The following is a 15,231-nucleotide window of genomic DNA, read 5'->3' as shown; positions in this document are numbered from 1 at the left end:
TTTGTGTCTGAATTTGTGAGTAATCAAAATAAATATGCACAAAGATGATTTAGAAATTAATCATTACAGCAGTTTGTGCTGAAACATTCGTTTATGGTACACAGACTTTGCATTCATACTTTGATGCTTCAGAATGTTGGTCTGGAAACATCAAATACCAGTCCGTAACAGCCATCAACAGCACAAAAGTACTGCATGAAGACTGAATTTTGAATTGTGTTCGAATACTGTAATTTGTTAAATCGCAGCAGACCTGAAGGGGTGTTCGGCACAAAGGCTGCAGCAGTGCATGTGGGTGTGAATATGACAATGTGGCTACAAAATATGATCATCACGCTTTTTCAGGTATGCAGTTGCTGTGCTGAATTTGAATGCAGTGTTTAATGTCTATTTTTTTATGTTCTACACAGAAAGTGAACAAAATACTTTCATTATGGTGAAGCTATGTTTGTCCAGGATTATGTTTTGTTTCTGAAATAACTTGGATTTTAGTGAAATTCAGTACTGGGGTTCTGTATTGAATGTTTTTGGGGGTGTTAGTTGTGGTTGATATCAATCTAATGTAAAACATAACATAATTTGTAAGTACCTATAATTTTTTGAAACATTTTAGTGTATGAAATTTGGGGCGTGATATAACATTCAGAAATTAATAAGAACTACAATCTTTATGAATGATGTTTCTAGTGTGGTGAGTAACAGAATGCAAGGAAGTGTTTCTGGTGAATATTTCTTTTAATGCACTTTGCTTTGTAACAGTGAATTTGTCTGCAGTATGTAGTATAGACCTCTGAAGTATGTATACTGTTAAAGCATTTATAAAATGTGTGTGTGCTTCATTGGAGAAACATAAACATTTCCTCAGTTGCTTGTGGTTGACAGTAATTCAGCTGTTGAAGACAGAGAAATAAAAGATTGTTACTGCAAGTTGATTCCTGTTATGATGTTCCTAACGAGTTATGGGACACTTGGGCAGACGGCAAGTATTGGTCTGGAAGGCTGTTTTTCCTTACAGAAACCAGAAATTGTTATGGGAGCGTTCTCAGAGCTTTTGGATACTACATCATACACTGATCATGAGAACATACAAATTTTGCGCATTTTGTACTTGGTAAATTCTAAAATATTTAGTTCAAGGTAAGATACGCAATGTCACAGCTTGCAGCATTGTTAGTGTTCTGCTGTGTACTGACCCCCATAACACACTGATATTCAAAAGACATTGCATATAATTTAACATAGCAAATATCTGTCACTTTGAACTCAAGTTTCAAACAAAGCAGCAAATTTTGGCATAAATATTTGGAATGTGTAAATGAGACCTTGTATCTTAGACTAGACTGGATATTTATGTTTTCTATTGGGATCAAATATTGTTATTATTATTAAGTGTTCTGTCTTACGACAGGTCCATTGCTCTGCCCAAAAAGAGCTCTCCAGTTGTCCCTATTCTCAGCTTCTCGCTTTAATTCCTGGAACGTCATCTTCTTCCCTTGTTTAAGGTCGTCGGTTAGCTGTATCAATCTTCTTTCTAGTCCTCTCTTTCCTTCAACCTGGCCTTCGGTGATATCACTCATTAATCCATTCCTTCTCATAATATGTCCCAGCCAGTTAGCTTTCCTTCGTGTAATCGCCTGCAGAATGCTTCTTTGCTCGTTGACTCTCCTCAATACTTCTTCGTTGGTCACTCGATCCGTCCACCTGATCTTCTCTATTCTTCTCCAACACCACATTTCGAAACTCTCCAGGTATTTCTGTTCCTTCTTCCTGAGTGTCCAGGTCTCTGCTCCATACGTAACACTTCACTAGTTTCTTCTTCATCTCCAATCCCAACTTGCTAGTGAGAAGTATCCTCTTCTTGATGAAAGCTGCCTTGGCCATGGCTATCCTTGCTTTTACTTCCTTGGTGCATAGAGCGTCCGTCGTGACTATGCTTCCCAAGTACTTGAAATGCTCCACATTCTCCATCTGTTGGTTTCCAATTACAACGTTCAATGGTTCTGCTCTCGGTGCTATCCTCATTACCTTTGATTTTTCAATGTTGATTTCCATTCCATACTCTCTACCTGTTTCCACTAACTTGTCCATCATGTTCTGTAATTCCTCCTCTTCCTTCGCCAATACTACTAAGTCGTCTGCATACTTTACAGTCTTTATCACTCTTCCTCCAATTTTGAAGTCTCCTGTTCCCTCCAGAGCTTCCTTGGCAAGCCATTCCCCGTACAGGTTAAAAAGAATTGGTGATAAGCAGCATCCCTGTCTTACACCTCTACCTATCTCAATGCTGTTGGTGTCTCCTGAGTCCAGTCTCACTTTGACTTTTTGCTGCATGTACAGGTTTTCGATTAGTCTTCTATCTCTCCAATCAATTCCAATTCTCTGTAGGATCCTCATTAATTTCTTCCATTTTACTCGATCGAAAGCCTTCTTCCAGTCGATGAAGCAGGCACATACTTTTTCCTTGACATCGAGAACTCTCTCTGAAATTATTCTCATAACTCTGATGGCATCTCTGGTTCCTCTTCCTCTCCTGAATCCAAATTGGTCATCTCCCATCACTTCCTCTGTCTTCTTTTCTAGTCTTTTAGTCAGTATTCTAGTCATTATCTTCGTCGCATGTGAGATTAGGCTGATGGTCCTGTAATCGCCGCACTTCTTGGAATTCTTTTTCTTCCGTAATGGAATCATTGTTACTTCCAGAAAGTCCTTGGGCCACTCACCGGAGGTGTATATCTTGTTAGCGAGTCTAGTAAGAACCTTCACTCATTTCTCTCCAAGTTCTTTCAATAAGTCCGATGGGATTTCATCATCTCCCATAGCTTTTCTTCTTCTCATATCCTTTATGGCCCTCTCTACCTCGCTCTTCAGTATCTCTGGACCTTTGTCGACCTCCTCTACTTCTTCTTCTGGCTCCAATTCCATCTCCTTCTCATCCAGTCGATTGGCCTTGTCATAGAGCTCTTCAATATAATTTTCCCACACAGCTTTAACTTTATTCTGGTCACTGACTATCTTTCCTGATGGGTCTTCTATTTCCTGTGTTCGAATTCCGTTGTTCTCTTTCCATCCTAGTTCTTTCGCCTTTGCATACATCATATCGTATCTACCAATTCTCTGGAGTGTCATTATCTCATCACATACTTCGTTGATGTAATCTTCTCTCGCCTTGTCTGTTTCTCTTCTCAGTTCGTTGTTCAGTCTTCGATATTTCTGTCTTCCCTCTTCACTGTTGATATTCTTCCATCTCCTTCTCTCATCCATCTTATCGAGCATAGCCTGTGTAATCCATGCCTTCCTTGGTATCCTCTTCATCCTACCAACCTTTTCTTCTAATGCCACTGTTAGGCACTTGTTGACATTTGTCCATTCCTCTTCAACGCTTTCGCCTTCACTTTCACTTAATTTTCCTTCCAATTCTGCTCTTGATCAAATATATGGTTCCAAAATTTATTTTGTTATTTATGATAACAGACATGAGCCATTTTATTTTAAACAAAATTCCAATATTGTGGAGGCAATCTCGCGATCTGTCATCAGGGATATTTGTGCAGTCGCTGTCAATTATATTGTCACCCATTCCCCTCACTGCCTCCCACATTCCCTGCTTACAGCTACATTATGACTGAACATTCAGGCATGTATTTGCTCATACCTTATATTAACAACGGTTGGTGCTGGAATGAGTTCCTTTTTCAAGAGTATAGTGTGTTCTGCTTCCTTTATGCAATGAGGGACAGTGTTGTTTTGGTAGCGTGATATAGTGTTGTGGCCAAATGTATCTCTTCGCTATGGGCTGTCTTACTGGCTGTGACATACTGTTACATGAAACACTTTGAGTAACCGGTTCTAATACATCTACAGCTGAAAACCAGCTCGATGGTTTTCTTTTCTCATAATTGTTTAGGTGATGAATGCTTGTTGGAAAAAGAAAGAAGTTTGAGGATTCTGCTATTGAAACAGTTTTATTTTTATGTGTGGCATGTGAAACTACTGCTTGATGGACTTGCTGTTATTTGCTTGAGCCAAGAGTTCCACCACCGTACTGTACTCGCTGAACATACGTAGTGGCAGTGAGAGTTTTTAACCAAAAAGTCGATCACTTAGTATGAAAATCTTCAATGTATGGCTGAGAATTCAGGAAATGACTACAAATTGAAATTCATTGTGGAAATTTTGCCATATGATGGAGACAAGTGTGTGCTTGTAAAATTGAAGTTTTACTGTTTAATGTGTTTAAACTAGTTCAATACTCACATATTTTACATTAATTATAATTACCATTAGACTTGAAAGATAAACATCCTTCAAGATGTTGCACCAAGGCAGAAGTTGTATAGAAGTTACAAAAGCAACCTTAAGCATAATTAAGAAAAATAATTAGAAATGGAAAGTAGTTGCTACTGCAGTCTTGCATTCTGTTGTCAGAAATGTGTCACGTTCTTCCTCATGCTGCATTGAATTGTAATTTGCCTCTCCAGAACAGGTCTTCCCAGGTGAATAACCAAAACGCTAAGTTGAATAAAAATTTTCTTGGATGTTATCCATTGTCTAGTAAATATAAAACGTAAAACGACGTTTCGGAGATGGGACTCTATCTGTTTTATACTTACTAGACGATGGATAATATCCAAGAAAAATTTTATTCAATTGACTCTTCACCATCGTCAAGAAGTTTTAGATTTGACAAAACGCTAAAGTCTCGTTTTGATGCTTAGATTCAAATTTTTGTTTTATTTAGCAGTATAAGGTGCAAAGTCTCTAGTATCATAAAATTTGCTGCTTTATTAACAGCTTGATCTTGAATCCTGACAATTCAAGAATTAGTAACTGGTTTTGAAAGTAACAAATTAGTACTTTCTAGCAGCTTAGAAGAGCCAGCAGTTCTCCATGTACAACTGGAACTGAATCTGCTGAAACATGGAAAGGTGGGATGGAAGCTCTCTGAAGGAGTGATACCAACGCACATGAAGGATGGAGATAATGTTAAGGTTACATTGTAACATTTGGTCTGTGGTGTTCTTACACAGTTTACTGCCTAATGCTGATTCAATTCCAGAACTGAATTAAGGGGCAAAAGGTAAAACTTTGCATGTTCTTAACATGGGCATTAGGTGGAGGTGAGTGGTTGGGTTTAGGCTGTAGTGCCTTTGCCCTTGGAGAAAGAGGCGGGGGAAGCTGCCACAGACAGAATTTTGGTTGAGTTTTGGGAAGGGTCACTATGATGGTTGCCACATTATAAGATACAGAAGGATCTACTCAGTGTGGCAGTAGGTCTAAATAATGCAAACTTTTCAGAAGAACATGTCTTTCATGTTATGGCAATATAGTGACTGTAGTAGCTGATGCACATCGTGCACATTTTCCTTAAAAATTGTGAGTGGACAAGAAATACAGATGTGTTGTTCTGCAATAACAAAATATGATTTGTATTATTAATCGTCTGCAAAGTACCTTCCAGCTCTCTTTGTCGTCGTGTGGTCATGATGCTTCAGGTAAAGAAGTGAGGAACAAACTGGTTTTAAATTTATTTAGTGCAATTACAGTTTGTTTTAGTGTAAAGTGGTCTGTGATGTGTTCATACCTGAGTGTCTGAAATTGTGAGTGCCTTGAGGAAGGCTGTTGCCTGTGTAACAAAGGAACAGTGGTCGCAAGCTGGTTCAAGTTATAAATTGTGTGAAAGCTTAATGTTTGAAGTTGTAAGAAAGCGGTTCAGTGAAGGAAGCAGTGAATTGATGAAAATCAATATTAAGAAAAGTCTCAGAAGTCATGATTGAAATTCAAGAAAAGAAGGGAAACATTTGAGATAGGAAGATGGCTGCCTTTTGTGTTGTAGAGTCTGAAGGAAGGGGGGAGAGAGAGGTGTGGATAGAAAGTATGAAGAGGAACTTGAAAGCTGCGCTGACAAATTCTTTCCGGTGTAGAGTCAAATGAATGAAGACAGCAGATGCAATTGAAGTACAGTTTGTGTAGAGTTGAGAAACCTACTAAGTAATAGTAAAGTAATTGGATAAGGATAGATCGATTGGTGGATGTTTGTGAGAAACTGATGGGACTTGGATAAATCATGTATGGTGTGATTAATGTGCAATGTGAAGTGTGTGATGGAAACCATATATACACCTAATGTGAAAGGTAACATCGTCTGTTCATGTTGCAAAATTGATTGGAATAAAATTTTAGATGATCTGATTGATAAGAGTTAGAAGTACGTATTAGGAAGGAAACAGTGTGATTAAAAGAAATGGGGGAAAGATGGAATTTTGAGGTGCAAGAAAGTTTTCTTCATATTTTCCTGTAGGTGTGCTAATGTTGGACACGGCTTACGAAAGATTGTCCACGTGAAATTCCTATAGGCTGATGAAGCTGATTAAGAGATTCAGATGTGTTCCCTGTCGGAGTAGATTTACTGAACAGGATCTGCTGTAATATGTTCTGAACAGTGAGGACACAATGGGAGCTGAAGGTACAGAAGCAGGAGCACTCCGATTGAAAAGTGCCATGACAAAGAAGAAAGGGGAACAAGAAACGGAATGTACTTCAAGAGGTATATTTGCGAGGAAATTGATGCGTAGAAGGAATCTTTGGTCAGACAAGGGTTATGTAGAGTGGTGGACTCCAGTAATGATGCAGATTCTTGACAGAGGAAAAGTAACTTAAGGACTATGGTGGTTGTAGTTTCTGGGTGGATATACAGCAGATGTTTTGAATTTCATAATTTGTCACAGGAAATTGATTCAGAGGTTATGTAAGGAGCTGCAAGAATATCAAACCAAATGGAGGCAGTACTTGGAAAGGATTTGTGCAGTGTGGGGTGTTCAGGTGAATCGTTAGATAGGTTTTGATTTTCGATCAGAGGCAATAATTAACTCAGCCCAGAGTTCTTCCTTCTGCAAACCTCATCATGATCAAAATTCTACAGTACCAACTTAAAGTTCTTCTTGAGTGAACTTCTAGAGGTCTTGCTCACTTGTTTGTGGAGAGCATCTCACCCCAACAGCTACAGATGTGTAAAAAGTATTGAATTCCATTTAGGAAAACTGCCTTCACGTTGTCTTGCTGGTTTTAAAAAACTGAAGTTTCAGTTTCATCGTATGGTGCAAGAATAAATTTTGTTCTGGTTTTGAAGATGATTTACATGAACCAGGATAGCTCAGCTAGTTTAGTGACTAGGATACTGATGCAGACTGCAATTTAGCCACTGGGGCAGGATGTCTCTCTTCCCTGTAACATTAAAACTGTGTCGCACCAAACTATTCAATGGATACTGGGGTTTATTCCTCTGGTATAAAACTGCAGGGCTTGAAGGTACTCAACTCCATCTTGTGCCAAGGTTAAGAACATGAGAAGACACTTTCAGACATAACGCTTGTTCTGCTTAATTAATGACCCACAACAACTTCACCTGTATTACTGTTAACAGAAATGGGGGTTATTGAAAGATGTTTTGTCTGTTGAACATTACAATTTGTTCATTGAATATGGTTGGCTAATGATGTGTGTAGCTCAAATGTAACTTGTGGAAGATAAAACCCCTATATCCACCTGTGCAAAGGTGGTCCTATTTTGAGTTCTGGGTTCTGTGAATGTCGTGATGGCTGCCTTCTGGAATGTTGCACTGTGTCCCGGCAGTTGTGAGCTTGGATTGACAAGGTTCTGACTGACAGTTCATAAGTTTTAAGAAAAGTGACTTAAAAGTTTTATAACTTATGCAGTTATTGCCTCGTCCCTTTCAAAGTTTTCATCATAATTAGTGGAAGTATGCAATAGCATTAACTCTTATTTTTAATTTGGTAATAAGTATGTAACATACACTCAGCTATAAGATATAGGTTACAGTGCAATAACATTTAATGTTTCAGATTTTCATAGTACTCAGAAAATTGGGTCTCTTCTGTTCATATCAAATTATTTGAAAGAAAACAAATTGGCTAAAAATTTACATTCAGTATATTCGTATCTGTACTGTATAATAATTAACTAGGGCATTTTATGTGAGGCATGTATATAAATGATCTCAACCTGCGCTATGTAACCTAAACATATTTCTTGTGATTGTAGGAATTCCATGTAACTGGTCCCATTTGAATTTATTTTAAACTTGCATTATTTTTAATTATACCACTGTGTAACATCTATTTCAGTAGTAACCCTGGGTACCTTTTAATTAATTCTCTTTTGACTTCTGTTTTGAATAACATGTAAAAGTTGGCCTGAGGATGGTACAATTGTACCAAAACATTTGCCAGCATCAAAATAAAGGGACAAATTTTAGAACATTAACCCTTTGAAGATGAAAATTGTCTAAATAGAATTTCAGAATTCAAAACTGTGGAGAAAAAACAAGTCTTTACTAGCACAAAGATTAGCTTGTTAACGCAGTTTAAGAAAGTTTAAAGTAAGAATTGTATGAAACTCAAATATAAAATGAGTTACTGACTCTTGAAGCACACGGATCATGCAGTTACCATTGGACTTCAGTAGTTTTATGTGAATTGAAGATGCTAGTTACTATACATCAAGGAACACGAATGCTAATAAAAAGAAAATAAGAATGTTCCAAATAGCTACAAAAGTTATAGAATGCAGCCTGTTTTTGCACCCCCCTTCTTCAATGTAAATATTTTGTAAGCAGCATTTGTTTCTTGATAAAATGAATGCTACAGATACCAAAATTACTAGAATCAGAATAGTATTTTTGATACAAAAAGTATTGAAGTTTTTGGTTAGCTAGTTGCAGGAGATCATACTCTTATTTGCATATAAATCCCATCTGGCATTTGCTCTGATAATATTGCTTGTTCATGGCTTGTGCCCCCTTCAAAATCCAAATTTCACGCCGTGCTAATATTTGTTTTTATTTTAATGAGGTGGTTAGGTTGGTTCAACTCATTCCATATCATCTCGATTGTGGTAAATGTTTCTCGAATTCTACCTGGTGGCATTAATGGGAACTAAGATCGGCCGTTTGATGTATCTAGTTCCATCTCGTAGTAACCATTGGAACTACTTGGAGTTGCTGATTGGCATATATTTGGGTTTATATGCGCTTAACAGAGTTTAACTTTCACGTTTCCCTCTGTGGGTTAAGGCGTTGTTGTAGGTTGGGTATGTTTGTGACACAAGGTGGCCCTACTTTGAAACGTGTATGGACGTTTGGAAAAATGAGAAAAGTTTTATGCTCCTGTCGTCGCTCAAATTTGATTTAAATATATCCTTACGAAACAGAGTTATACTTGTCGCCACAACGTAAGAGTATGTATGGTCATTCTTGAAATCTTTAAAGATTACTATTGTTTTATTTTGCAGACGCTGTAAATAAGCAGTAGATTATTTCGGAATTGCTTGCATTGCTGAGTGACGTGTCAAGCATCTTTGATAACTACAAAACATTGTATCAGATTTGTGTTGATACAATACCAACACCAAAAGATGTCTTGAAGTAAGTTTGGGAATGCCTTAAACGGTTAAGTGGAATGCTTAAACTAGTAATGAATTTTCAGTATTCAGTACTTTTTGTGATGTACAAAGTAATACTTCACCCAATAAGTGTAATTTGAATTCTCACAGTGGTGAAAATGATGATCATTTGAGTTGTGATGCGAGTTCCATGTTCATATCACTTCACTTTAGGTCTTTTCAGAATAATTTATTGGACTTTTCCAATAAATAGAACTGTTTCCTTTCTAATACTGGTTTTAAAAGCTACTTAGGTTTATCCAAGACTAGAAACTGTTATTTACAGAGTTGTATTCAAAGGTGGGGCTTACAGGTTTATAGATTCCCACACTTGACAGATATGGAAAGAAATGTAAAATGTTGCTTTTGCTGTCATTACGTTTTTACAAAAGACAAAAGTTGATGACGAATGGGTTGGACCAGCATTTTTATCAACTGTAGTAAATTGTAAGTTTTCTTAATTAATTTATAAGAAAAAATTCCTGGTTTTAGTCCTACATATTCTACTACATGTATAGCGAGTAGTTTTAAATTAAGAAAAAGACACTTAGAACTCCAAGTACCCATGGATTGAAGATTTCTGTCTTCTGGGATGTTGTGCCTCCGTCATCACGGCAATCGGCCTGATGATGGAGGCAGTATGACCTCTGAAACGTTGGTAAACATCGACCAGACTACACAGCGCAACAACCCAGAAGACAGAAATCTTCATACTCATCGCCCTGATGATGGAGGCAGTATGACCTCTGAAACGTTGGTAAACATCGACCAGACAACACAGTGCAACAACACAGAAGACAGAAATCTTCATATTCATCGCCCTGATGACGGAGGCAGTATGACCTCCGAAACGTTGGTAAACATCGACCAGACAACACAGCGCAACAACCCAGAAGACAGAAATCTTCATACTCTGATGACGGAGGCAGTATGACCTCTGAAACGTTGGTAAACATATACCAGATTACACAGCGCAACAACCCAGAAGACAGAAATCTTCAGACTCTGATGACGGAGGCAGTATGACCTCTGAAACGTTGGTAAACATTGACCAGACTACACAGCGCAATAACCCAGAAGACGGATATCTTCATACTCACCGCTGTGAGAACCTCAAGTCTTACATAGCTTTACTCTGTTATATTACCAGGGCGTTCAAGTTTATTTGAACTGATGTTTGTCATCTTTCTCCTGTGTGATGTACGTAAAGTGGGAAATATTTTGGTTGCACGGAAGGCCGGATTAGTTGCCAGTAGGTTATTAATGTGGTGTAGAGTGCCTTCGTAGTAAGAATTAATACTGGTCTCTCAATGCGGATGTTTATTTCTGTACATGGTTTTGTTTCAGGTAGGCGTGAATGCAAGCATATGGGATACTCCAGCCGTTACGCAGGTTCGAGTCCATCATTACTACGGAGGTAGGAAGACTTTGCTCCGGGAGCTGACATGACCATTGTGCATGATGGACACAATTCATCAGGCGATGCGGTTGGGATGACCCACAGACACGTAGTGGCAGCCTCAGTTTTTGTGACTTGCTTGTAGAAATTCAGTAGCTGTTGATTTAAATTTGTGTAAGCGCTTATCGCAGTGAACAAGGTAGAAGTAAGTAGCTAGAGTTACAGGTTGCAATGTTGGTTATGTGGCCACTGCACCACAGTTGCACACTTTAGATTCCTAGTGACAAGGTATCGGGTGTTCGTAGCATGCCTCACAATGCCACAAGGAAGACCTCAGGCCCTCGTGTGATCTCCTTGCTTTCGGAGGAGGTGTATGGTTATAGATTTAGTGTGAGTGCCTTGTCTGTCTCAAAGAGGAGTTTGAGATGAGGGGATGTGCTGAGTGGCAACTTTCATGTGAACTGTATCTGTAGTGTGTGTGGACTGGTGTGAAGGTGTCACACGAAGACATGGCAGACCAATTTGTCTGAATATCAGTGTTTCAGAAGATCAGTTGTGTGCGTGTTGGGAAAGCAGCTTATTTTGGAGTTGGAGATGTGAAGAACGAGACAGAATGAAGCACCTGGAGTGTTTGTGACTTGGATAAGGAAGTGCAGTATTCAGGTATGTTAGAGAGTAGAGTTTATTTACATTCCATAGATCCTTCTTAGGACTAAACCAAAGGATGCAGAACAAATCATTTCATACAATATACATAAACTTGAGGACTTCATTCAATATACATAAACCTCAGTACTTTTGACACAATTACAAGAACGTGTTTCACATGTGAATGTACATAACGTTCAGATTTTGGAATTCAAGTATGAAAGATAATTTCAATGCAGGCTTGAATTCATTTATATCATAATTTAGAGTTTTAATTGTTGGTGGAAGATTATTAAATAACTTGATACGCATATAGTACGTTCCTTTTTGACGTTTATTAGGGTTAGCATAGATTATACAAAAATTATATGCTTGTAATTAATTTTTATTTCAGTGTTGTTGCGATTTGTCAAACTTGTTTCCACTTGCAAAATAAAAGTCTAGGTGTCCATGAAACCCAAAGGTTCTGGAAATAAATATGACATGCGCCCTGATGTGGAGAAAAGGTGTTTAGAGTATTACAGTAAGTTTAGTACGTGAAAGTATTATAACAATGCCGCGTGGAAGTTACTGTAACTAAAACATTTGACTTCCCTTACCAGTGAATCTGGCCTGCGTGTTGATGTGTTGTCACTCGTTATAACTTGAAACTGTTGCTTGTGTTTTCCAGGTCGTGGAGACAGCATTTAGTGCTCTGAAGTCAAGCACGACGGATCCGTTCTACCGTCGTCAGTGGTGGGAAATAATTTGCTGTTTCTTGGTGGCATCCCTGAATTTTAATGATGATGAGAATAGAGTGCAGCAGCTGTTCTCCTGTCCAAGGTATATAAGAGCAGTTGGAGTCAGAAGAATATTGTCAAACTAACCTCATTCTTGATATTAAAATAGTGTACAAAATAAAAGATGTTTTTCCAGCCTGATGGTACTACCAAGACATAACAGATTGTTAATCACTGGCTTTTCAATGCAGAATTGTAAACGAGTCCCAAAGCAGTCTATGAGGCACTGGTATAGATTTTTCTCTGAGCACCCAGAACTCATTATTTACTTGTCATCATCAGCGGCTTTGACAGTGAGCCAGTTAGAGGCTATAACACAATTAGTTTGGGTTTAGTATCCTGCCAGTACCAGGAGGCTTCTACAAGTAATGTATTTCTTTGTCATATCATAAACCCAGATTTCCCATTTGCTCTGTCCCTCGTACATCAGTTGCTGATTTAGGAAGCAGCTACTGCATTGGCCACTGTTGTGACCAACATTTTGTACATTGAACATTAGGATGTGAGTGTAATTATCTGTACTCATTGTGATTCGCTGTTGCAGTTTTGATGATCCACATGTGGAGATCTCCGCAGTCCATGGGATTCCCTACAGATTGCAGGACAAGCAAGCCAGAGCCACTCACCAGACGGCAGTCACAGCCAAGTTCATCCATTTGAGTAAATTGTTTAATAAACTTCTTTTCTGAATTATAATGCCATTATTGAAAGAAGAAGAAAGTGTTGAAGACCTTTTTTCCTGAAAAGTAGTAAATGGTTTTAATGAAATAAAGAACTTGTCTATTTCTTCTATTGAGACTACAAAGAAACAATGAAGAACGTGATTTTTCTTTGCCAGTGTAAGGAACCACATTTTGAGGCTGACCTCCACATAGTTCTATAATTGAGAATGCATGGAGTTTACCTCCATGCTCCCAATGCCTCATGGCATTGCTCTTAGTCACAAGGATAACTTCAGCTGATATAGTGAACCATTAAATGTTTAAAAATCATAATCGGTGTTGGTTTTCTGTAAGTCCAAGTGGTGATAGAACCCAAAGACCACTGTGAGAACCTGAAATCTCTCTTAAAACCATATTTAGTATGTGAACTGGTTGAAAGCGTCTGACATACTTATTTCTGCTTCATATCTGGAAAAACCAGTAAGGCCTGTTGTGTATGTTGGTAGGAGTGTTTGTTGCTGCAGCCATGAAAGAGTTACGACGGTGTTCCTTGTTTGTCACTACACAATGGTGGCGATATCACAGGAAGCTGGTGAGTTCAGTTTTATAAATTTAGACTGTTCAACATTGAAACAATTTATATTACTGATGGTGAAGTTACCACCTTTGCTTCCAGAAGGCATTATAAAGTGGCATTACTGATGGTGATATGGAAAATAAATCTAATTGATACGGCTACCTCTTGCCCTTTGTCGGTTGAATTCACCTTAGTAGTAGAAGTGCTACAGATGTTGGCTGTGTGGTAGTGGCTTGCCATTTCTTAATCTTTCATTTACGTCCTTTCTTCATGACATCAAAACAGGCGAATCTGAAGGGCATGGACCGACTGGTGTTTATAGACTCCCTTGCTGTCATAATGGGGCGTGAGGAGAGGGAGCCGTGTAAGCCGGGACACCTGGCACTTGTTCTTTTCTTGGAGACAGCGATCAACATCCTCGGCTCCAAACAGACGGCAAGCGAATCCACTGAATCAGTGGCAACGGAAGTTGCGTGGGACTGACGTGATGTGTGTGAGTTGTAGAGTTTGTAGTTGCAGTATTATGACGTGTGGAATAATGGCCCACTTGGCGAATGTTTTAAATTTGCTGGGGGGGAGGAAAGAAAGGCTCCAGTATGAATCTGTAAGCGAGGGAGTTTAGAATTTGTCAGGTCGCTGGTCGTGACCCGTATTTAAAGTTAACTTGTGAATGGGTTTGTAATGAACTTGACAGAATTTGTCTTCTGAAAATGGAAGGTGCTTGTTCATTGGCTAAGGTAGGAGTGTTAACTGCTTGGTGAAGTAAAACTGTGTGTTCTTAGAAGAGTGTGATGTCTTGATTTCTTGAATGTGAATGTATTTTCTCTTTCTAGGAGTAGCAGATTACGAGAAACAGAATGATCCTTCAGATTCTACTGAGCACCATGCTGTTTGTCACGTGACCTGTGTACTGCTAGCCAGAGAAGCATTGAAGTACGTGCGGCAACAGTTGGCAGACCGACTTGATGTCAGAAGATTAAACCTGCTGGGACAAAGAAGGAACCTCGTATCCGCAAGAGACTGATATCAGTCTGAACTAGGCATTCGTTGTGTGAGTACATGAGCATTAGAATGTATTTGATGTGGTTGTCATGTGAGAGAGATGAGTCTGTCCAATTTTATTAGGTACTTCAGATGTTGTGACTATAAGTATGATAGTTGATATGTCGAAAGACGTAAATGTGGTGAGGGATTGGCATTATTGCAGTATCTGTGGTACGCTGGAGGCATTCATGATATTGTTCGTAGGATATCAGAATGTGAGGTTTATTTATCCTTTTTAGACGTGGGTGGTGACTGTGAAGTGATTTTGTTAATGAGAGGTTTTGTTACACGTGAGATGTGTGCAGTGCTGAGGAGCCTTTAATATGGTCTGTTTACTAATTAATAAGTGAGCATTTGCCAGTGTAACTAATTTTGTTTTGTGCACAGTGAGCGGAGCTGCTGGGATATTTTCTGTGCTTTTGGTTAATTTTGAGAGTTTGCTGTGTTGAGCAAGGGGATATGTTATAAAACTTGTAAGTTTGGGGTGTGGTGTTTGTTATGAATTTGGATTAGCTTGCAAAAATGGAGATGACTGTCAGGTTCCATTTATTTGACACTTACCATATGTTGAGAGTTGTCAGGTATCAGTTTTATGGACGTGTGATGAGGCTCAGTATTACTTCTGGTATATTTCGTGGTTGGGGGTGGGGTAAGGGGATTTGCATT

At 38.6% G+C, this 15,231-nt stretch overlaps 2 protein-coding genes across 2 annotated transcripts in view; both read left to right on the top strand.

The window, feature by feature from the left end:
* The window catches only part of LOC147874542 (uncharacterized), a 123,486-nt gene extending 115,370 nt beyond the window's left edge, over positions 1-8,116 (top strand). Inside the window, exons 5-6 of the transcript XR_015534046.1 lie at positions 133-345; positions 4,865-8,116. The gene's annotated coding sequence lies outside the window, so the exon portion shown is untranslated. The remainder of the gene's footprint in view (positions 1-132; positions 346-4,864) is intronic.
* On the top strand, positions 6,451-14,305 carry LOC147874541 (transformation/transcription domain-associated protein-like). Its single transcript, XM_087345380.1, has 5 exons — positions 6,451-6,648; positions 12,174-12,325; positions 12,827-12,942; positions 13,451-13,536; positions 13,807-14,305. The coding sequence occupies exons 1-5, from the start codon at positions 6,451-6,453 to the stop codon at positions 14,002-14,004; spliced, it is 750 nt and encodes a 249-aa protein (XP_087201506.1). The 3' UTR covers positions 14,005-14,305.
* The last annotated feature ends 926 nt before the right edge of the window (positions 14,306-15,231 follow it).

This window comes from Zootermopsis nevadensis, unplaced genomic scaffold, assembly GCF_977971745.1.
Source record: "Zootermopsis nevadensis isolate Lab colony 2312 unplaced genomic scaffold, Znev_1.0 Znev_ptg000008l, whole genome shotgun sequence".
In the NCBI taxonomy this organism is placed as follows: Eukaryota; Metazoa; Arthropoda; class Insecta; order Blattodea; family Termopsidae; genus Zootermopsis; species Zootermopsis nevadensis.
Note: the sequence above shows the minus strand (reverse complement) of the source record. Positions and strands in the feature narration are given on the sequence as shown.